Below are 25,193 nucleotides of genomic sequence, written 5' to 3'. Positions count from 1 at the left end.
ATACTCACCAAAAAAGCAACCAGAATATCAATTACACACTCAAAAGCCACTAAATACATACCTAAAAAGGAAAATTTGTCCCCCCAAAACCTACAATAACATAATCAATAGAAATATACCCTGAAACAATAAAGGTGCTGAGATTGTTCAAAGATTTATAAAAAATGATGGACAAAATGCGTGAACAGATAGGGAATTTCAGTAGAGAAATGAAAACTACAGAAAGAATTGAATAGAAATTACAGAACTGAAACATGTATCTAAAATGATACTGTAAAGGATTTAACAAAAGTTGGACACTATGGAGGAAATGATCATTAAACTTGAAGATAGGGCAACAGAAATTAAACTAAACTGAACCATATGGCAGAAAAACACTAAGAAAAAAAAATCACAACTAAGTGAACAATAATAGGTGGTGTAATATATAGTGTTAGAGTTCCAGAAGAAGAAAAATTGAGACAGAAAATTTTTGAATAATAACTATAAATTTTCAAATTTGACGAAAATATCACCACCACCCCCCAAAAAAACCCCAAGGATCTTATTAACTCCCCAGCAAGGTAAATGTAAAGAAAATCACACGTAAGCACATAATAATCAAATTTCTGAAGTTTAAAGATACAAAGATAATCTCAAAAAGCAGTCTTAGTAAAGACATAATACACACATAGGAATAATGAGAAAAGAAAATAAAAAAGTTTAAAATCTTTTCCTCTAAGATTCAGAACAAGACAACAATGGCCATGTTTGTTATTTCTACTCAGTAAAATACTGGAAGTTCTAGCCAGATCAATTAGGTAGGAAAAAATAAAAAGCATCTAAATTGAAAAAGAAGTACACAAATTATCTTTGTTTCCAGATAATATGAACTAATATGTAGAAAATCCTTAAATATTCCACCAATGAAACTTGTTAGAGCTAATAAATTCAGAAAACTGATAAGAGGCAAAAAAAAAAAAATTAGCTGTATTTTATACATGAATAATCTGAAAAGGAAATAACATAAACAACTCCGTTAATAATAGTATCAAAATGATTAAAATAATAATTAAGGAATAATCTTAATCAAGAAGGTTTAAGACTTCTACATTGTAAAATATAAACATTGTTGAAATCAAATATATAAATGAAAGGTATCTTGTGTTCATGGATTTATATAGTCTTGTTAAAAATGACAATGCTACCCAAAGTAATCTACAGATTCAATACAATAGACAAATGCATCCTAAAAATTCATACAGAAGTTTCATTTTAAAACACTATAGAAAAAGAATAACAAGGTTGGAAGACTCACTTATCTTGATTTCAAAACAATTCTGAAGCTTTAATTACAGCGGTAATTAAACCAGTGTGGTAATGGCACTGAACAGACAGACACACAGATCATTGAAATGAAAATCTCAGAAATAAACCCTTACATATATAATCAGCTGGTTTAAAACAAGAATGCTAAGACCATTCAAAAGGGAAAGCACCAACAAATAGTGCAGAAAAACTGAATAACTAAATGCTAAAGAATAAAGTTGCAAGCTTACCTTAACCATATCCAATAATTAAAACGCAAAATGCACCAAATACCTAAATTTAAGCACTGACACTCTAAAACTTAGAAAACATAAGGGAAATATTCTTGACATTGAATTTGGTGAGGATTTCTTAGATATGAAAACTGAAGTATATGCAACAAAAGAAAAATACAGAGACACTGGATCTCATCAAAAGTAAAATTTTCATTTATCAAAAGGCATCTAACACAGTATTAATATTAATAAGTCAGTAACATTGATAAAATATTAACTATTAGTATTAATAAAAATATCTTAAACTTATCCAAATTCAAAATGGAGAAAGGACTTGAATAAATATTTCTCAAAAAAAGATATATAATCAGTAGTAAACTCATGAAAATATGCTCAACTTAACTAGTCATTAAAATATGCAAATTCAAAATCAAAATGAGCTACCACTGAATACTTGATAGGCTGGCGATTATTTAAAAAATGAAAAATAATAAGCACTGGAAGAATGTAGAAAAACTGCAACCCTTATACATTGTGGAGAGTGTTGCAGCTACTGAAAAAATAGTATGGCAGTTCCTCAGAAAGTTAAACACAGGATAACCACATGATCCAACAATCCTATTATGGAGTATCTACCCCCCCAAAATTGAAAGCTGGAACTCAAACACATATGTGGACATATATGTTCACAACAGCATTATTCACAATAGCAAAAAGGTGGAAAAACCTAAATGTCCATCACTATATAATGTGATATATTACATACAATGGAATATTACATAGCTTTTAAAAAGAAATTCTGACACATGATACAACATGAACCCCGAAAACATGCTAAATGAATAAACAGCAAAAGGACAAATATTATGTTTCTGATTATATGAGTTATTTCAAGTAGGCAAATTCATAGAGGCAAAAGTCTAATTGAGATTAGAAGGGGCTGGGGAGAAAGATGATGGAAAGTTATTGTTTAATGGGTACAGAGTTTCTGTTTGAGATGATGAAAAAGCTTTGGAAATAGATAGTGGCTATGGCTGCACATCATAACTGTGGTTAACACCACTAAACTGCACACTTAAAATGGCAAAGTGGTTAATATTATGTTCTGCATATTTCACAATTTAAAAAAAAAGAAACCTGGGATGTCATCTTTAAAGTACTAAAATAAAAACTTTTAATCTAGGATTCTATAGCCAATGAAAATGTCTGTTATGGATTGATTGTTTGTATCCCCCTTAAAATTCATGTTAGCCCAAACCCTAAATGTGATAGTACTGGGAAATGGAGGCTTTGGGAGGTAACTGGGGTTAGATGAGATCATGAGGGTGGTACTCTCATGAAGAGAATAGTGCCCTTATAAAAAGAAAACCAGATAGACTGTGCATGCACAGTTCTCTCCCTGCTCCCTCTGTTTCTCTCTCATCCATGTAAGGACAAGCAAGAAAGCAGGCTTCTATAAACCAGGAATAGAACCCTCAACAGAAACTAAACATGCTGGCACCTTGATCTTCAACTTCTAGCCTTCTGAACTACAAGAAAATAAATTTCTGTTGTTCAAGGCACCCAGTCTATGATATTTTGTTATGGCAGTCAAAGCTAATACAAAATCTTTTTAAGGGGAACACAAAATAAAGGCATTTCCAGATAAGCAGAAGCTGAGAGACTTTGTCCCAACAGATCTACCCTATGAGAAATAATTCTTCAGGCAGAAGGAAAAGGATTTATGAACAAAGTAAGAGTAACAGAAATGGTACACTGGTAAGTAAATATGAAAAAGATTTTCTTCTCAGATCTTACAAAGATAAGTATTTATAACAAAAATAATAATTTACCATGGAATTTATAACATTTATGAAAGTGAAATGTGTCAACATTAACATGAAGGACTATGATAAATGGAACTACTGTTTTAAGGTTCTTACCCTACATATGTGATATATTATTAGTCCGTGGTGGACAATGAAAAGTTGATGATGCATTTTATAATCACCAAAGCAAATACTAAAAAAATTTTTTTAATTAAAAAAAAAAACAGAAAAAAGAATCACATAGGACAAGCAGAAAACACCAAGATACTAAACTTAAATTCTACCATATCATTAAATGTTGCATATAGGAGTTTTAAACATTAAAAGATAGATGTTATCAAAATAGATAAAAAACCAAGACCCAAACATATGCACAAACTCATAAATAAGCTAAAAATAAATGGGTGGAATAAGATGTACCATGCAAACTAAGAATAATCTGAAGCAGCTATATTAATATCAAAGTAGACTTCAGAATGAGGAATAGTACCAGCACAAAGAGAGAGGTCAACTCATCAATAAAATACAATAAACTTCACCATGTGTGGTAGCATACATCTATAATTCTAGCTACTCAGGAAGCTGAGAGATGAAGATAGCAATTTTGAGTTTACCATCAGTAACTTAGTAAGAGACCCTGTCTGAAAATCAAAATTAAAAGGGTTGAGGATGTAGCTCAGTGTGAGAGTACACCCCTGAATTCAACCCTAGTACCAAAACAAAACATTAATCTAGACAGACCTAGGGTTGGGGATGTAGCTCAGTGATGGAGCACTGATAAGGCATGCACAAGGCCGGGGGTTTGATTCCCAACCCAACCAAAAACAAAGACCATACATATGCTGGGTGATAAAAAAAAGTCTCAAGAGTGGCTGCGGTTATGGCTCAGTGGTACAGCACTTGCCTAGCATATGTGAGAGACTGGTTTCAATTCAACACCACATAAAAACAAATAAATAAAATAAAGGTACCATGCCAATCTACAACTAAAAAAAAAAAAATTTAAAAGTCTCAAGAAATTTCAAGTGTAAAATCCTACGGAGAGTGTTATTCACTACAATGTAAATAAATTTGAAATCAGTAACTACAAAGTTCACCAAATAAATGATAAAGATAAGTTTTATAGATATTTCTGATGATGATGTTCACCAGTGCTCTAGAAAGGCTTTATAAATAACAACAAAAGAACCAGACTGACATATAAAAATAGGAAAAAAGCTTCATTAACTTACTCAGAGTCATTCTTTATACTACAAATGTTACAATAGTTGTGGTAATATTAGTTTAGTAGCAGCAGCTATAGTTAACACTTCTGTAGCATTATTGGCCATACATTGGGCTATTTTATATATCTATGACAGAAATTCTGTCAACTGGAACATCCACAAATTTATAGTACAATGATAGCTAAATTTATAATGTTAATCCTTAAGATGTACTAAGCTTTGAAGTACTAATTCAAGTACATTTATGTATTATATATTTTTATTGTTTTCTAATTTTTAGACATATGATATTTATCTATTAGGTGGAACCTGCTACACCCCAAATGTCAGAGACTGAAGAAATCCACAGAATTAGACCATATGTACTAAAATATAGACTATGAAAAGTTATCTCTCTCAAATGATACAGAATCAACTGGTTCAAAATTTCTAGAAGTATTCTGTGTCAATTGTCTTTAGGTTATTAATAAATAACTTAAATGTCAATGCTAGGTTCTTTGATTTAGTAACCTTTCTTGAAAGAGTTGAACCTAAAATAAAGATGCTATAAAAGACCAAAACTTAGGTATAAAGACATTCATTCCAGTATTTTGTATAACTGCGAAAAATTGTAAACATCCTGCAGTATAGCAACTATATACTGGTTGATGCATTATGGTAGATAAAATGGGTGGTTATATATTAATTTACAATTGTGCTTTTGAGCAATTTCTAAAACAATATGACATTCACAATAAAGTGGAAAAAAACAGAATAAAAATGATTTGTCATATGTAAATATGCTGGATATTAGTGTGGTTAAATATTCATATAAAAAAGAATTAACCAAGACTGAAAAAGTAACTTTAATTTTCTTCTTTATATTTTATCATTTCTAAATTAATGTTTTTACAAGGTGTGTTTGTGTTTTGTTTTTTAAAGGTACTAGGGAATGAACCCAGGGGTGATCTACCATTGAGCAACATCCCCAGCCCTTTTTATTTTGAGAGTGTTTGCTAAATTGCCCAGGCTGGCCTCAAACTTGCAATTCTCCTGCCTCAACATCCAGATTCACTGGATTACAAGTGTGCACCACTGCACTCAGCACATATTACTATTTTATTTTTCACATGTATTTGCCTTTATTTTTTTAATAAGCAAGAAAAAACTATGTATTTATGGTATATAATGTGATTCTTAATATAGTCATGTGCTGTGTAACATTTCAGTCAATAACGAACAGCATATATGATGGAGATGATAATGGGGCTGAAACATTCCTATCACCTAGGGACATCATAGCTATCACAGTGCAACACATTACTCACGTGTGTGGTGATGCTGGCATAAACAAACCTACTGTGTTGCTAGTTGTATAAAAGCATAGGACATGTAGTTATGTATAGTAAAATAGTGATAATAAACATCATTGGTTTATGTATGTATTTACTATACTACATATTTGTCATTATACTCCTACTTAAAGTTTACTATAAAATAGTAAAGAGGCCCTACTGAGTGAGTGATGAATATCAGTTTTGTATAACTATACTTCATGATGTTTGCATAATAAAACTGGCTAATGATGCTTTTGTGGTTTGGATCTGGAATGTCCTCCAAAGCTTCATATGTTCAAAGGTAGGGCTTTGGGAAAGTAGTCTTGACTATGAGGGCTCTGACCTCATGAAGGTATTGATTCTCTCCTCTCCGCCCCACCTTTCTGGCTGCCATCAACTAAGAAATTCTCTACTACCCCCTTTCGCCATGTTCTGCCTCACTTCTGGACTAGAACAATAAAAGTTGATCAACCATGGACTGAATCCTCCAAACCATGAGCCATAAATCTTTCCTCAAGTTGTTGTTGTTAAGTATTTTAGTCAGAACGATGAAACGCTGACTAACGCAGATGCATTTCTCAGAATGTATCCCCACTGTTACATAATGCATGGATGTATACATGCGTTACTACTAAAATCATTAAAAAGGTATCTTTAATTGCATAGTTTGATGACCAAATATAATGTATAATATGAGCAGGTTGTTTAGAAACTTTGGAATAATAGTTCCAAATTTTCACCATTAAAAATAGATAATAGCTAGGTGCAGAGGTGCATGCCTGAAATTCCAGCAACTGGTGAGGCTGAGGCAGGAGGATCACAAGTTTGGGGCCAGCCTCAGCACCTTAGTGAGGCCCTGTCTCAAAATAAAAAGAGGAGGGAATGTAGCACAGTGGTAAAGCACCCCTGGGTTCAATCCCCAGTACCAAAAAAAAAAAAAAAGATTTTAAGTGACTAAAGAGATTTCTCATTGGAAGGATAATTGTTTAGCAATACAGTTACCAATAAAGAATTACAAAACTGTCCAAAACTATGTAAGAGAAGTCATAATATTATAGATGACTTACTAAAATCCATAGGTTGTTAAAAAAGGCAAGTTATATGACAAAACTCAGCACCACCTGCAAAAATACATACATATATAAATGAGCACACATAACTGATACAAAACTGAGGCTAACATCTTGCTCCCAAATCCTCTAGAACTCAATATCTGAATAGCAGATGTAACTCAGAAGAATGGTATGCTTAATTAATTCACAATCAACAAGATATCAATTATAATCCAGGTTACTTCTCTTTTCACACTAACAGCTCCAATTTGAATGATGAACACAAATAAGACTATTATACTCTGCTGTTTCATGTATGTACTCAATTAACTTTCAAAAGAAATCTCAAAGCTATTATTTTTATTTTATAAGACAAGGACACTTATAGTGGTTAAATAACTTGCTTGAGGTTATATAGCTAAGAGGATGGGATTAAAGATCTAAGGTTATACCTATAAATAAATCTATCGTCTTTTTATTATTTCATGTTTCTCATCAGGGTGAAAATTTCAAATAATATAATAATGTACAAATCACAGCATTTCTTTTTCCAGTAACTACATTACCCTAAAAGTTGTATTTACTTATTAAATGGGAAATAACGAATAAATTAAAAGAGCACCTGTACAGCAGGGCCTTCTCTGTCTCTCTCATTTAGTTTGCATGTAGTTCCCTAGTCATTTGGGGAGAGGAAGAAGAAAAAGAATGAAAGAAACAGAAGTGTAGAAAAAGAGAGAAAGAAGAAGAACAGGAGAAGTAGAACAGAAAGGAGGAGTGGAAAAAATAATGATGATGTCATTTTATTCAGCTTTGCATCACTGTGACCAAAAGACCTGACCAGAACAACTTAGGAGAGGAAATTCTTAATTTTGCTCATACTTTCAGAGATTCAGTCCATGATTGGCCAATTCCATAGCTCTGGGCCGGAGGTAAGGCAGACTATCATGGAATTGGAAAGCAACTCAGGATGTGACATGAGGAATTAGAGAATTCAATCCACCAGAGACAAAATATAAATCCCCAAGACATTCCTCACAGTGACCTGCTTCCTCCAATCACACCCAATCTGCCTACATTAACACACAGTTAATCCTATCAGCAGACTAATCCATTGATTAGGTCACAGCTCTCAATCTAATAATCTCACCTCTGAACCTTCTTGCACTATCTCACATATGAGCTGCCAGGGCACAACTTGTGTCTAAATCATAAAAATGTCTAAAGAATCAGACCAGACAGAGACTGAGAGGAAGGGCAGAGAAAGAAACAGAAAGGAAGGGGGATAGGTATGTATTTTGGGGGTGAGGGAGCAAAGATAGTCACAGAGGAAGAGAGATGACTATCAGATATGTAGTCAGCAATAAGAGGAACACAGAGTCACAAAAGTAGAGGAGGAGAGTTACACAAACAACTGTGAAGAATGACAGATTCCAAGAGGAAAAAGAGAGAAGAAGTGGAGTCAAAGTTAAGATGGAAACAACTATCACCACCAGCCAAGCCACTGGCTGATACAAGGTGCAGTGCATAGAGTATTTGGGTCTCATCAGCACCTACTTGGTGGACAGCAGCTTAGACAAATTTTTTGTTTTTTTCTTATCTTTCTTGAACACTATGACAAACCTCTATCAACTCTTTTATCCTGTTTTTGGGGGATAGAGAATGAAGGGTCATAGAAGTGAGAAATTAGATTTAATCTCCAGAAATCCCCCTGTCCACCACAATGAAGAGCAAATTCTGAAGATTCTTTAATAGAAAAAAATTTACCTGTTTTATCACATATAACATTGAAAATGCAAACACATAAAAATTTGTTCCTGTTAAAAATAATTAAGAATTCACTTTTATCAGTGTATAGAATGCTTTGCAAAAATCATAAAAATTACTTCATGAACATCAAAAAGGGCATTTGAGAAAATAAAAACAGCAACAAAATAATCTAATAATTTCCTTTGTGAAGTCCTTTGAAGTGATTTTTAACCATAACAGCTATTCTCCAGTTTTTCTGATCAGTAAATCAGATCAAATCACTTTTTTAAATTTTTTTTTAAATTTTTTAGTTTTAGGTGAACACAATATCTTCATTTCTATCTCTATGTAATGCTGAGAATCAAACCCAGTGCGCCTCACACATGCCAGGCAAATACACTACCACTTGAGCCACATCCCAAGCCCCTCAAATAACTTTTCTACTGAAAACCCTGTAAGTTTCCTATTAGAGGTAAAATAAAATTTAAACTTCTTACCATGGACCTGAAGAGTCTAATAACCTGAGTCTACCCCACTGCTCGTATATCTGACCTCATTTTAGATCATTTTCTCCCTTTCTTATGGTATAACTTTCCTTCTGTTCTTTAACTACCACCAGCTAGTTTACACTTATGGTTATTAGTTTTTCCTCTAAATGCTCTCTTGCAGTCTCACATAATTGGCTCTTTCCTATCATTCTAATCTTAGTTCATATACCACAACATCTCTTTCTTTGATTGTCCTATTTAAATAACCCTTATCCATCCCAATTCCCAGCTACTTTCTATCTTGCCATCCAGTTTAACTTTTTTTCTATAACATTAATTAATTTATGAAATGTATCTTAATTATTTATAGAATTGGTATGAGCTTTCACTGAGAATATAAACTCTAAGCACAAGAATATTCACTGTATTCCCAGGGCCTAGAATATGTTATACAGTAGGTGCTCAATGAATGAAAGAAAAGTTCAATATATTTTAAATAAAAGTAAAAAAAAAAAATCTCTTGATGGATCTTCACAAACTACTTCAGATTGTCTTAGCTGAAAACCACCAGCCCTAGAGAAGTTTTAATCTTTGAATATTCTAGGCACAGACTATATGACCATAATTAAGTGTTTGATATATTATGATCTTACAAAATCAGGAACCCTGTTTTAGTTCTTTAATGTCAAATCTCAGACTACCCAAGTAAGTTCCAAAATGCTTTTCATTGATAGATTTTAATTATAACAACATACACTCATTGTATGTCAATCAGCACACTAAGCAGACAGAACCTCAGTTCTTCAATTTAAATTAGCATTCTGAGCCCAACATTTTGGTATGTCTCTGTATTTTATATGTTGCTTACAGAAAACTTAAAAAAATTATGTCTATTATCTTAGAAGCCTTAAAACTTTCAATAACTGATATGCAATATACTGAAAGCCTTTTGAAGAAAAGCATTAAACATGAAATATCAACTGAACAAAAACCCTATTAATACATTTCTAGAAAAACACCTCTTATAAAGACGTAGTTTTGTGGAGGCACATTATACTGCATACGGTAAGGTCTCCATATTACTGACCTATTATTTTACACCTACCCATCCTGTAAATTATGAATATCTGCAAACTTGCAGGTGGTATTCTGAAGAGTAGAACTGAAACAGAGACTACATCATATAAACTTAGAAAGTTTGAACAAAGAAAATCAAAATTTGCTGCTCAGACATTAAGGTCTACATTCCTCTTTCCTCTACTCTAATTCTACTTCATGAGATGCATGACATAGAAGAGAAAAAAATAACTGTCACCAAAAGACAGTACTCTTATTTTTTTTTTTTACTTTCTCTTATCCCTACCTTTATTTAGAATTTATTATAAAATGATGGGTATGAAGCTTTAACAAGTTAATATGGGTGTTTGGATGAATCCTTATGTTTTGAAATTGCCTGGCAAGCTGGCCAATTTAAAAAGCTTTAACTCTAAAAACAAAATACTATCAAGATTAAAATCAACCCTCCCCAAAATATGCAACAAAAACATAATAGTATAAAAAAATAAACCATCAGGTACTCATATTCTAATATAAATTTAAAAATTAGATTATATTCAGTTAAATGAAAAATTAGGTAAGCCATTTGCAAGGAGATAATATACACTTTACATACTTGGAATTCATTAAAGATTAACAGATTAATGTATTTTCACATATGAATTGTATCATCTTTAAAACATGACAAAAACCCTTTATATAAAATCCAAACAAATATCAATTCTCCTTTATTGAAAGCCAAAGCTTATACATAATAACATGCAAGAATTTAAAATTCTTGAAAGCAAGTGTCAAGTGCTATACACAATTTCCATACACAGCAGGTAGTAAAGCAAGGAAAGACCCACATAGTTACTTTCCTTAACAGAGACATACAATGGAGAACTGTTACACAGCCCTAGCATACTACAGGTCTATGCATTTAAGATGTTGTGGCTATTAACAGTTTAAACCTTTACTGTATTTTGCTAATTGGTACGTAGAACTTTAAAGCTTTTGAAAGATAAAACATTCCCGTCAGTTCAATTCTCCAGCATTGTTCAAGTATTCTAAGTAGGAACAAAGAGGAAAATAAATCTGCTTTAATTGCTGAAGAATCACAGATAATAAGATGGCTGAATATTGTAGAGGAAAGATCTTTTGTTCTTTAAACAATTAAAATACAGAAAGACACTCTCTATTTTAAATTTTAATGGTTCCTGTGTGCATGTAAAAACTATTATTTCTATCACTCACCTCCCTTGTAATAAATATTACATTAAGTTTTATGTAGCTTGATAATATGAAAAAACAACTAGGCAAATATCTAAGAAAACAAAAACAAAGTCCTGCAATCATCTAAAGAATTTTTTGAATAATTACATATAATAAGTAATATGTCTTGGTTAATAATTATAACTGTTAAGAGTTAAATGCACTTGTTTTAAATTGTTATGCCATTTAGACATTTTTCTCTTTTAAATGACCCAGCAACTCTATTTAGAAAATTTTTAATTTTTATTTAGAAATGTTTTAATTTCTCAGCATGTTCAACCCATAAACATTAAAACTATTTTAATATCAGTTCACATGCTTAGGTATGTATATCATGTTATAGGAATTTGAGACACAATTTAATAATATAAACAAATGAAAGCAATCACTCAGGATTAATATTATGGGTACATAATACGTTTACTTATTAACCGTTTGAAAATTACAGAAAGAACCTTTCCTTCTAGTTTTACTAAGTCTTAACATTTTTTTCATTGAGTCTTTGATACTTTTCAAAATCAATTCTCCCTTCCCTCCCATGCAAGAGAGTACTAAAACACAGTCCAAGTAAAGAATAACTATTTCACTATAAAATTTATACTTTCAAAATCATTAACCAATATTTCTTAGAATTTTAATCAATAGTATAAAGGCTATTCATCAATTTTTTTCAGCAGTTTGGGTAGCATAAAAACCAAAATAAGGAAGTATGTTGTAAAACACTACAGTTGTTTTTAAAATATAAAATACATTACAAACTAACATTTATATTCACTTAGTGGTTTTTATCTTTTGATTTTAGTAGTCTTACCTAACTAGAAGAATACAAATAAGCATTAATGAAGACGGAAAAACTTGAAGAAACATTATCCATATTTAGTTAAACTCTTAAAGAAAAAAAACTCACATACTAAACTGCCACCATGGTAGGTTCTCAAAAGCTGCTATTCTTTGATGTAAAATGAAATACTATTTAGTGAATAAAACATTAAAAAAAAAAAAAAACTCCTGTCTTCCCTTCAAAGAGACATATCCTTTGACCCAGTGCTCCAGACTAAAGCCTTGAAATTTTTGCACAAGAATGCTGTGTGAGTAAAGTCCAGACAAAACAGACACTTGAGATGCTAGAAGGCTGTATAACCCCAATCACAGACACTACTCCTTATAATCTCGCAGAGATAGTGCTGCATACACCAAAAGAAAGTAATCTCACCAAAAGAAAACTGACCCTTTAAAGGGGGGTGGGAGGGGAGCAAACAAAGTAAATGTAAGCCTTTAACTGAGGTTTATCTTCTTGTGCAGGTCACTTCTTAATGACCAATTTTTAAGTCTGCAGATTTACAAAACATTTTCATCCATAAACTTTCAGTACATTAGGAAGAAACACAACATAAAACACTTATAACAATATAATAATTGTTTAATTTTGAAGGTCTGTGAAAATCATTCAATCTTACAAATTTTAGAACAAGTTAAAGTCCTGAAAAAAAATTTTAAAAACTCTTAGTGACAAAAAAATGGATTAAACAACTTGCCACTTATATACATTATAAAACACTAACATGAAAACCTCATTGACTAAGCACGCTGCTAGTATATGTGCTTATTAATCAAATAGCAATTCCTTAATGCAAAAATAAAGTTTTAATTGCTCTTTTATTGCTATTTGGAAGAAGTTGTTAAGAAATAAAACAACAAATTGGCAACATTCAGAGCACTGATTCTGTTTCACATGCACATGTCTGAAATGTTAGGATTTTACATTTTAATAGCAATGACATAATTTTTCAAAAATGCTTTGAAATGATAGCTGCCTTTCTCAATTCCACATCATCTCCCCACAGATTTAAGATTTATAAATTACTAAATGTCGCTTTTTTTCACATGCATTTAAATTGAGGATACATGTATAACTAATCATAATACATTTATAAAAATTAAATCAGGTGATGCTTAATGGTTTTTAAACAATAAACCATGTAAATAAAAACAATTTAGAGTATGCAAATAAACACAGAAGCATAGTGTGTAAAACATGCTCTGCAAGCATTTATTGAATAAATAAAGAATGAAGGAAAGAGGACAACCAACATAATTTTTACAAAATCACGAATAAATCCAAACATTCTTACATTTTATGGAAATTATTTTTCTATTTTTTGTATTAATATTTTAACCGTCATAGTAATAATTAATATAAGGCTACTGTGACGAATGAAATCAGTAAGTAAAAACCAGGTACTAAAAATGATTAAAAAGCAAATTGAAAGTACACCTATGTAGATCTAATTTATGCTTTGTATGTTTTAGGGGGGAGCATCTACTCAAAATCTTTAAAGAACATTGCAAATTTAACTTCTCTCTTTTGTATAATCAAAATGAATATAAAAAGACAACACATGCATTGGACGTGGGTATTCATCAAATGTACTGAAAGGAGATTGAGGTGGGGGGACACATAAAGGAAAAAAAGTTACCCTCTTAATAAAGCACAAAGGCAAAGACATTCTTCACCCAACCTCCATGGCACAGCTTCTCCTGCAACAAAACCCAAGGGCCAATCAAACAACCATTTGTAAGAGTTCCTTATTATCTGCAGGAAGTATCACATATTTGGAAACCATGTTACGACCCACAAAAAGATCTTTTTTAAAAACATTGTGCTTCTAAACATAAATTTACAGGATTATTCTACGATGTTGTCATCTATTCTTTTGATATTTAAATTCTTTTTAGTTGCAAGAGTAAATAAAAAGATTAATTAGCAGTTTATACACAAGACATTCTTAAAAGTGATTGATCAAAAATTTAATATGTATTCTGATAGAAAATTCTTTATTAATAGTAATTAGAATTATGACAATTTTATTCTCTGAAAATTTGTTCTCTATTAACAGACACCCCATTTTAAAATAAAGATAACAGAATGTTCCTTATGCTAAAAAAAAAAATGCTACACAGATTTTTCACTTTCTACATTTTATGCCAAGAAAAAAAGAACAGGATATACATTGTCAATATACAATTGAAGAAAACAATTTTTATTTGTACTTACAATGGTACTAATATCTGCAAAACACTATGAAAATTTCCTTAATTTATAAAATTCTACATGTAAGATGTAACAGTAAAAATAAGCTTCACTTGGTAACACGTCCTTTGAGTGAATATGAGAATAACAGTTAAAATAATAAGCAGCACAAGCTCAAGGAGGTAGAAATATGACTTGCTAATGGTACACATAAAAGGATCTGAGGTTTTACCTCTCCCTGAAATCCAGATAAAAAGTATGAGGACCTAAATTTTAAGTGGTCTTACTAGAACTGCTGTGATTAAAAGGAATAGAGATAACAATCCTTATCACACCCTGTACCACATGTGTAGTATAAGAAACCATGGCAACAATATTTTAAAGAGATTTAGTGCAAATGGGAGGTAATCAAGATGATTAATTACCTGGAATGCATGTGAAATAAATCAAAGTCCTGGGATGGTTAAACCAGGAAGGAGAAGACTTAGGAGAACAATATCATCATCATCATCAACATCAACATCATCATCATCATTTATTTTTGTCTCAGGACTCCTTTACACTGTTGTTTTTTTTTTTTTAAAATATCTTTTCGTTATCAATGGATTTTATTTATTTATTTATTTATTTATTTGGGATGCTAAGAATCAAACCCAGGGCCTCATACATCCCAGGCAAGCTCTCTATCCCTGAGCCACAACTCCAGCCCCTCCTTTACACTCTTAAAAGTTACTGGGACAACAATGAGATTTTGTTTACTTGAGGCATTTCTATAGATATTTACCGTGTAATAAAATAAAATGGATAGAAAATTTAAATGTATACTAAATTTAAAATGTCAAAATATTAATATAAACAACATTTTAGCAAAAAAATAAATATATTTTTTAAATTTAAAACGTCAAGTGAGGAGAGTGGCACTAATTTGCATTTTCTTAAATCTTAGGGTGAGGGGAGGATTGTAAGTTCAAGGCCAGCCTGGGCTACTTAGTGATATCCTGTCTCAAAATTAAAAAAATAAAAAACAGCTGGGATGTAACTCAGTGATATAAGTGTCTCTGGATTCAATCCCAACTAAGAAACAGAGAGACAGAGAGAGAGAGACAGAGAGAGAGAGAGAGGGAGAGGGAGGGAGGGAGGGACACAAAAGGAGAGAGGGAGAGAAGAGGGAGGGAAGGAGGGAGGGAAAGAGAATAAAGGAAAAATGAAGAAAGATTGATTCTTTAATGTCTAGCTTAGTAGAAGACAAGATCAATTCTAACATCTGTTCTTGTATTCAAACTATTGTGCCAGGTTGTTTTGGTTAAATAAATAATGAAAATCCATCATCATACAGATATGAAATTAGAAAAAGAAGCATGGGGGCTGGGGTTGTAGCTCAGTGGTAGAGCACTTGTCTAGCACATATGAGGCATTGGGTTCAATTCTCAGCACAGCATATAAATAAATAAAATAAAGGTCCATTGACAACTAAAAAATATATAAAATTTAAAAATATATAAAAATTAAAAAGAAAAAGAAGCATGATGTCATCCATAGTGGCACACACCTGAATGCAAGTTCAAAGTCGCCTCAGCAACCTATCGAGGCCCTAAGCAACTTAGTGAGACTCTGTATCAAAATATAAAAAAGAGCTAGGGATGTGGCTCAGTGGTTAAATGTCCCTGGGTTCAATCCCTGGTATCAAAAAAGAAAAAAAAAAAAAAGAAAGAAAGAAAAGAAAAAGAAGCATGGTGGCACACACCTATTTCATCTCCTTGGAGGTTGAGGCAGGAAGACAGTGAGTTCGAGGCCAGCCTGGGCAACACAGTGAATATTCTTCTCAAAATAAATAAGTAAATAAAATTAAAACTTCATACTGGGTTACAACAAAATCCATTGTTTTGTCTTACACTTTATTTTGTTTTTGTGGTGCTAGGGATTGAACCCAATGCATGCAAGGCAAGCACTCTACCAACTAAGATATATCCCCAGCCCCATCTTGAACTTTACATAGAAATTTTTACCTATGCGTGAAAATAACCCCATATGGAAATAATGGTCTATGGAAATATGCCTATCTTCTAAATGTTAATATGTTTCATTACTACATGTGTTTGTGTGTGTGTGTGTATATGTATACATATAAAATACATTTATTAATATCTTCTCCAATCCCAATCCCATTAGAGCAGTCTTTAAGTCCTAGAAAGGTGTCAAAATGAATCACATCACTGGCAGAGTCAAACGCTATAAAAATTCTAATTCTCACTTGAAACTCTGAAGTTTATTACAAGCAACATTTTTAAAGTGGGAGGTTAATTTCTGATAAAATATCTACTAATCATAATTTGTCATCTGTTGTTTTTTCAAATAAAGGTTATATATAAAAAAGTGGCTAATTCAGTTTATAACAGCAATAAAAGCATACAAAGTTTTTTCCTTAAACACTGTAGTCTGTGTTTTATGTGTTCTTCTGTTTTGCTATATGGGACATTAAAAGAAGATGTTTACAGAGATGTGGTGGCACAAACATGTAATACCAGTGACTTAGGAGGCTGAGGTAGGAGGATCACAAGTTCCAGAGAGCATCAGAAACTTAATGAGACCCTGTCTCAAGATAAAACAACAACAAAACATTTGGGGATGTAGATAAGTGGCAAAATATCCATAAGTTCAATTCCCAGTACCAAAAAAGGAAAAAGAAAAAGAAAATATTTTCAGCGCTTCACTAAGTAAACTGGAGTCTGGGTTTTTTGTTTGTTTGTTTGTTTGTTTTTGTTTTTAAAGAAAACATGACTGCAAGGAAGTGCTGCCTTGATTTGTGCTAAGATGCCAACAGTTTTTTCTCAATTATTTTGTACCACTAGTATAAATGTCAGCACACACAAAAAAAAGGTCAAATAAAGATACTGTATAATTATAAAAATGGTCTGACGGGGTGGACCTCTTAAAAAAATTCTTAGTCTCCTCTACAGATTATCCTTTAAGAACCACTGAATCAGGAGACCAATGAGCTGATTTCAAATTCGGTTTATAGAGGTTGTCACATAGAAAACAGCAAGCCATATAAATTATTAGTTCAGACTGTGAACCAATTGATAGAAGTTATAAAAAGTAGATTAACACCAAACTGAGAAATAACCTTCATCCCCTTTATAAAAATTGATGTAATTTATAAACAATGTACAAATTTTATGGTTTTTCTTCTTTTACAAATGAATACAAATATGAGTTTTAAAAAACAAAAAACCACCACCTCAACCAAGAATAGTTACATAATTCTCCAAATTTCATGTTTCTTCAGGTTCCCCATCTAGCCTAGACAACCACGGATCAATTTTCTGTTCCTAGAGTTTTGCATCATATAGGAATAAATGGAATAACACAATATGTAGCCTTTTGAGGTTGGTTTCTTTTATAAGTGTTGTTTATATTTTCTGAATATAATTCTTTAATCAGGTATGTTTTCTGCAAATGTTTTCACCCAGATGGTGACTTCTCCTTTCATTCTCCTAGCAATGTCTTTTAAAAATATGGTTCACACTTTTGGTGTCATAACTAAAAAATATCTGTTTCGCCCGAGTTACAAAGATTTTCTCCTATATATTTTATTAGTTTGAAATTTGGAACAAAGTTTATACTTAGAACCTGAGAGTTAAATATTGTCTATGACACAGGTATAAATGAAGGTTCTTTTAAAAAAATTTTTCTTATAAATACACAATTGTTCCATCATCATTGGTTGAAAAAACTATTCTTTATCCATAGGAAAAGCTATCTGATATTTATGGTTGATCGGTAAAAAAAGCAGCATCAGAAAGAAATGAGTCAGTTAAGTGGAAATTTTTAAAACCAAAGTTGGAGAAACAGATGTTCAATCTAATTAAAAAGGACAAAAGATTAAACTATTTTTCCAAATCTCACTCCTTGAAATCCTCTCAGAACTCAACTCTGGAGCCTTATAAGTGTTTGCGTATGCCCTGCCCCAAATCTTACCTCCTTTAAGCAGTTCAGCTTTTATCTATTTTATTACTATTACATTCCCATGTAATATTTCTCTTGAAAAAAAGATTGAGTCTCTTTAAAATTAAAAATAATCAGATTCAGTAGCATCACTAGATAACCTGAAGTTATCCTCTAGGCTTAAATTCCTAAGATCTGTTTTCAGAAAAGAGAAATACCTACAAATAACCATGAAAACCAATCCTCAACTAAAGTTAATTCATACACACAAGCACTAGGCTTCATATTCATCTTTTTTTTTTAATTTAAAAAATATTATATATGAGTATCTAATAGAGGTCATGATAATGGGAAGTTCTCATAATTTCAATTAAGATTCTAGCTTCCATCCAATTTCAGGTACAAATATGACCATTATCCAGTTTTGCACAGTTAATAAAAATATTATACTAATCTAAAAAATTGGCTTATATTATATAATAGTTATGTTAAAATGATGTTTCCACATCTTTTATAATACTCATAGGCTTTACCTTATAATTTGAAATATCTTTATCATTAATGTTGGGATATATTTATATTTCAACTCTTTTTTTGTTCAAAATGCAAATATAATCAACTCTATTACTCAGTATTTCCAGAGGACCCTCTTGAGCTCCTGGTCTTGTCATTATGTTACTTACTTACTGATTGAGCCCTCCATTAGGGGGGGCATTGGAACAAGATGCAAAAATCTATTAGCATTATGTCACTTACTGGATTACCTAATGCTTTACTTTTGATGTAAAATTAAATGAATGGTTAAAACTCAGGTTTGTATTAAATATTTGTATTAAATATTACTTCAATAACTATAAATAAGACCTCCATTGATTTCACCTGGAATACCATACTGACATTTTGATTCATATACTTCAAGAAAGATAAAACAGGAAAACATATACAGAGCAACAAAATTCATCAAAGGTACGTGACTAATTTTAAAATATATAATTAAAAATACCACACTAGTCTATATACCTCTCTGGTATTCTACATAACACCTTGTTTAGAGTAGTATGTTTATTGGCTAATTCATTCATTCCTTAAACTTGAAATAAGAGAACTCAGAAAGAAGTATTATTGGAAAACTCTTATGCCTCAGGCTGAAAACTCTTATGCCTCCTGAGTATTACTCAAACCATTACACCAGAATAAGAAGTCAACCTTTTGGGCTTAAAAGAGATGGTCATAGGGCCAGGAGTGGTGGCACATGCCTGTAACTCCCAGCAGCTCAGGAGGCAGAGGCAGGAGGATATTGAGTTCAGAGTTAGTCTTAGCAATGGCAAGACGCTAAGCAAGTCAGTGAAATTCTGTCTCTAAATAAAACACAAAATAGGGCTGGGGATGTGGCTCAGTGGTTGAGTGGCCCTAAGTTCAGTCCCCAGTACTGTCTCCGCCGCCCCCCCCCCCCGGAAAGAGATGGTCATAGGAAAAATTAAAATACTATCCTCATTAAATAATGAGCACATGGAATGTGAAAATCCTTCTCTCACACATATATAACTTTCTCATCTTTTTATACTTAAATAAACAAATGACGTTTCATTAATAAAGAATAAATTTTAGATGGTGACTGGATAAAGATCTAGGGACTGGTCAAAAACATGTAGGTTGCATGAACAGGAACTCTGAATGCTCTGAAGCAGGATAAAGAATAGGAAGTTCTAAGGTTGGTATGGCTGGAACACAGAATACTGTAAAAAAGATATTAGTACAAGATAAATTAAGAGGAAGGCAGGAGTTAAATCATATAACAACTTGAAGACTATGTTAGGATTTTAATGTTTATTCTAGGGGCAATAGGAAGCACCAAAGGATTTCACAGTAGAGGGTGACAAAAATAGCATTTTAAAATAATAATAAATAGCTATCCTGGGGAAAATCAATCAGAGGAAGATTAAAGTGTGTGAGGAGATCAACTGGGAGACTTGAATCAGTCTAGATGATGATGGCAAAATCAGTAAATAGCCTAAGAGATAACCTGAAGATAAAACCAGCCAGCCAGCCTGAGGCATAAGAGTTTTGCAAACTGTCTGCTTGTTTTTCTATTTATCTGTCTATATCTTTAATGGTGCAAACACAAATTTGAGTGTGACTTCTTACTTAGATTATGCTAACAGGCTCAAAGTTAAGTGATAAAACACTATGCCATAAAAAGGAGAGTAGTTAAGAAATACACCCACATACTTGTTAATAGTAAACCAGACATAAAAGGCAAAGCACACTTAAACTATTATACATTTCTATCAGAAGTCTTGGGAACATTACAAAATTTATGCTATTACATCATGTAAGCATAAATATCAACTTGCATTTAAAGTAACAGGCCACATACTAAAAACTTCAGTGATGGCTGGCAAAATTATATTTACTGATGAACAAAGAATTATTCACTTGTTTCTAGTTGTAATGTTCTAACTTAACTCTCCTGTGCACACAGAAATGCTATGTATGTAAATGTATATATAATATGTATAACAATAACATTGCATGGTTCTGGAAAAACCCAATATATTTAATTTTAGATAGTACTGGTAAGTATCTTACAACTTAAATAAGAGTGTTACACTGAGAAAATAAAAAATACTTCATTATAAATAAGCATTCCAATCACTACTTATAAACACCACGAAAGCTTTCATCATTTTAATTTATGACAATATTTTTGTATCATGTTTAACATAAATGATTTTTTTCTCTGAAAATACTTAAGATTTATGTATAATCACTGTGCACAGTGATGCACGCCTATATTCCCAGAGGCTCAGGAGGCTGAGGAAGAAGGATCATGAGTTCAAAGCTAGCCTCAGCAACTAAGTGAGAGCCCTAAACAACCCAGTAAGACCCTGTCTCTAAATAAAAAAGGGCTGGGGATGTGGCTCAGTGGTTAAGTGCCCCTGAGTTCAATCCTAAGTACAAAAAAAAAAAAAAAAAAGATTTATTTATAATCTAGAAATTCAAACTCACTTTCCTAGAAGAACCTAGAAGACCATATTGAATATTGTTCAAAAATAATCCTAAACGCAAAACCATAGCAGAATATAGTAAAGAATTCTTACCAATTTTTCATCAACTGTTATAAGTTGAGTGTCTCGAGTTTGGTCCTGTGCCAGCCTCCATGTGGATGTGCTCAACAATCTGCAGTATAAGACTTCAAGTTAAAAAGTGATCCACTCAATGAGAAAAGAGAAGCAGACAAATCTTACATAAACAAGCTACTTTAACAATATCTGTCTTATTAAAAATTAAGAAAGAAAGAGAGGAGGACACAAAAGTCCTTTTTCTCCCCAATTAGTTCTGTCTGCTAAGTTTTTGGCAGACTCTCACGTTACAGTTCACAACAGGCAGCACTTTATGTCAGTCTACAGGCTCTCTGTCACAGAAAGGCCACCAGTGACAAGTACTGTACTGCTCTCTATGAGAACACAGTGGTTGGTTTGTCAAGACCAAGCAAAAACATGCAAACCTATATCAACTACTCTGGAATGCTGATTCCTAAATGATGGCATCAGAAAGGAGGGAAAATCTCAATCATAAGAAAAAATTTCTTTAAGTTTAAACCATAAGTAATTTAAATATAAATGATGTGTAATTATTTAATTAATGTTAACAAATTAATCCTGTATCCTGTTCAAAAAATTTGAGTAAAGTCTGAATGGTTAAAATAGAAATATTAAATTGTAAGTAAAACAGGATTAAAGTCTATTTCCTTTATATTAAGCATCTTCCTATTTCATTGCAAAGAAATTACTTAAAACCAACAGGGTTTTTATTTTTATTTCATGTACACAATATCATTTATACTAACAAAATGTCATATTAATCCCTAATTCTGACAACTTAACACTTTAGATTTATCCAAACTATTAATCCATCTTATATACATTTTTCTTTCAAAAGTAAGCTAGTGCCAGGCATGCTGGTGCATACCTGTAATCCCAGCTACTCAGGAGCTGAGGGGAAGGGGATCATAAGTTTAAGGCCAGCCTCAGCAATTTAGTGAGTCCTCAAGCAACGTAAGAGAGATCCTGTCTCAAAATAAAAAGTTACAAAAGCTGGTAATGTAGTTCAGTGGTAAAGTATCCCTGGGTTCAATCTCTAGTACCACAAGAAAAACAAAACAAGACAAAACTCAACAAAAGAAAATAGAACCACCCAATTAAAAATAGGAAAAGGACATTTATACATTTATACAAAAAAGACATAGTCAATAAGCTTATGAAAAGATGCTCAACATTACTAAGAATCAGGGAAATACAAAGAAAAATACTAGGAGATACCATTTCACACAGTTCAGTAATGTTAGGCAAAAACAAAATATATGTGTGCTGACAAAGATGTAAAGAAACTGGAACCTCTGTGAGAATATAAAATCGAAAAGCTAGTGTGAAACACAATAAGCTGGTTTCTCAAGATATTAAACACAGATCCAACCATTCCATTTCTGGGTATATACCCCAAAGAAATGAAAGTAGGGACTTGAAAAGAAACTTGTACAGAAATGTTTACAACAGCATTATTTAGAATAGTCAAAAGCAAAAAACAGCCAAAATTAAAAGATACACTTTTTATTGGGCAATATATCATAATAATTGAAAGCACGCATGTAGAAATAATGATTAACATGTAATCATCAGAAAATAAATGGTAATTTTACTTAAATTTAGTAAATTTACATACTATTGAGTAATCTTCTGAGAAAATAAGAAAAACTTTGTTTGCCTCATAGTTTGCCTTTATTTCTGCCTACCTATTTGTTTTATTAGTCTGTTCTCATTTCCAGTTTCTGAAATATCAATCTTAATTTTGAGCCCAAAGGATAATTTTGAGTCTGAGGGTCATGACTATTATCATCAATTACCATTATTAAAGTATAAAAGTCATTTATTATATTTAGCTTTTCTGTATAAGTTTCCTGTAAGAAAGAGATTGGAGATCAAGAGATCTTATTTCTAACCCTGGTCCTATAATTTACTAGATATCTATGAACAAATCCCTTAACTTCTCTGTATCTAAGTTTCATTCTTTGTAAGTCTGTAAAAAATAAGAATCATGTTGTTCTAAAGTGTCTTTCAGTAATGACACTCTCCGTGATTCTATTAGTGAAATGGAGTATGGTTCTAGTTGATTTTAATAATTCTCTATGGAAATTCTATGTAATAATTACTCAACTCATAAAATAATTTGTTCTTTAAGCCTATGCAGCCAGGCATGGTGGTGCACGCCTATAATTCCAGTGGCTTGGGAGGCTGAGGCAGGAGAATTACGAGTTCAAAGCCAGCCTCAGCAATGGCTAGTCACTAAGCAACTCAGCCAGACCCTGTCTCTAAATAAAATACAAAATAGGGCTGGGGATGTGGTTTAATGGTCAAGTGTCTAAGTTCAATCCCCAGTACAAAAAAAAAAAAAAAAAAGTCTGTGCAGTTACAATTTATAAAAATATATATGTAGACCACAGTTTCTTTATCCATTCACTCATTGATAGACATTGGGTTATTTATGCTAAAAACATTCATGTGCATGCTCTTGTATGGACATACAATTTCAGCTCATTTGGGTAAATATCTAGTAGCACAAGTGCTGATCCTGTTAAGACTGTTTTACCTTTGTAAAAAAGTGCAAAACTGTCTTTGAATGTGGCTGTATCATTTTGCAAATTGCATTCCAACCAGCAATGAATAGGATTACTTGTTCTTTTCATCTTTGCCAGCATTTTGTACAGTCTTGACCATACAAAATGTTTAGGATACTAGCAATCCTACCAGGTGTGCAATGCTATCATTATTGCTTTAATTTGCAATTTCCTTATGACATGATGGTGAATCTTTTTATCTGCTCATTTGTCATTCATGTATATATATGTATGTGTTATGTGTGTATGTACCTCCTCTCTGAGAAGTTGTCTTTTCAGACCTTTAGTCCATCATCATTATTATTATTATTATTATTATTATTTGCTAGAGATTGATCCCAGGGCCTCATGCATGCTGAGCACATCATACTCTATCATTGAGCTCTACCCTACAGACCCATATCCACTTTTTGACTGGACAATTTTGCACAGTTCTTTATGCATTATAGATACAAGTCTTTTATCAGATATGTTTTGCAAATATTTTCTCCCAGCCTGGGCTTGTCTTGTCATTTTCTTTGCAGTATGTTTCACAGAGAAGTCCAATATTAATTTTCTCTTTTATGAATCATGTTTTTGATTTCTTCCTATCTATAATAAATGCTTATTAGGATCATCTTAGAATTTCTTTTCTTTCAGTACTGGGGATTGAACCTAGGGGTACTCCACCACTGAATTATACCACCAACCCTTTTTATATTTATTTGAGACAGGGTCTAAGTTGCCTCAAACTTGTGATTCTCCTGCCTCAGCCTCCCAAGTTGCTGGGATTATAAGGTGTACATATAGATCATATAAATACTGTTTTTGTTTGTTTGTTTGTGAGACAGCAACTAGTCGAGGTTGGCCTCAAACACCTAGGCTCAAGCATTCCCCCACCCTCAACCTACCAAGTATCTGGAACTATAAGCATATGCTACCATGTCTAACTTACAAACACTGAAAAGATACTTCTCATAATCTTAAATGGTAAAAAGATAAAAAGAACTCATTTGTAATAATAAAAAAAAAGCATCCAAATAAGAATGATATCACTGACCCCTTTTGGAGCAAATAAACTTTATCAACTAAGAA

At 32.2% G+C, this 25,193-nt stretch overlaps 1 protein-coding gene across 2 annotated transcripts in view; it reads right to left on the bottom strand.

The window, feature by feature from the left end:
* The window catches only part of Ndufs4 (NADH:ubiquinone oxidoreductase subunit S4), a 107,443-nt gene that overhangs the window by 40,218 nt on the left and 42,032 nt on the right, over positions 1-25,193 (bottom strand). For both annotated transcript variants that reach the window (XM_046456346.2, XM_058583118.1), the window contains exon 2: positions 21,547-21,625. In XM_046456346.2, the coding sequence (XP_046312302.1) occupies positions 21,547-21,625 (79 nt within the window). The remainder of the gene's footprint in view (positions 1-21,546; positions 21,626-25,193) is intronic.

Source organism: Marmota monax, unplaced genomic scaffold, assembly GCF_021218885.2.
Source record: "Marmota monax isolate L192 unplaced genomic scaffold, Marmota_monax_Labrador192_F-V1.1 WCK01_AAM20220418_F8-fsc00037, whole genome shotgun sequence".
Classification (NCBI taxonomy): Eukaryota; Metazoa; Chordata; class Mammalia; order Rodentia; family Sciuridae; genus Marmota; species Marmota monax.
Note: the sequence above shows the minus strand (reverse complement) of the source record. Positions and strands in the feature narration are given on the sequence as shown.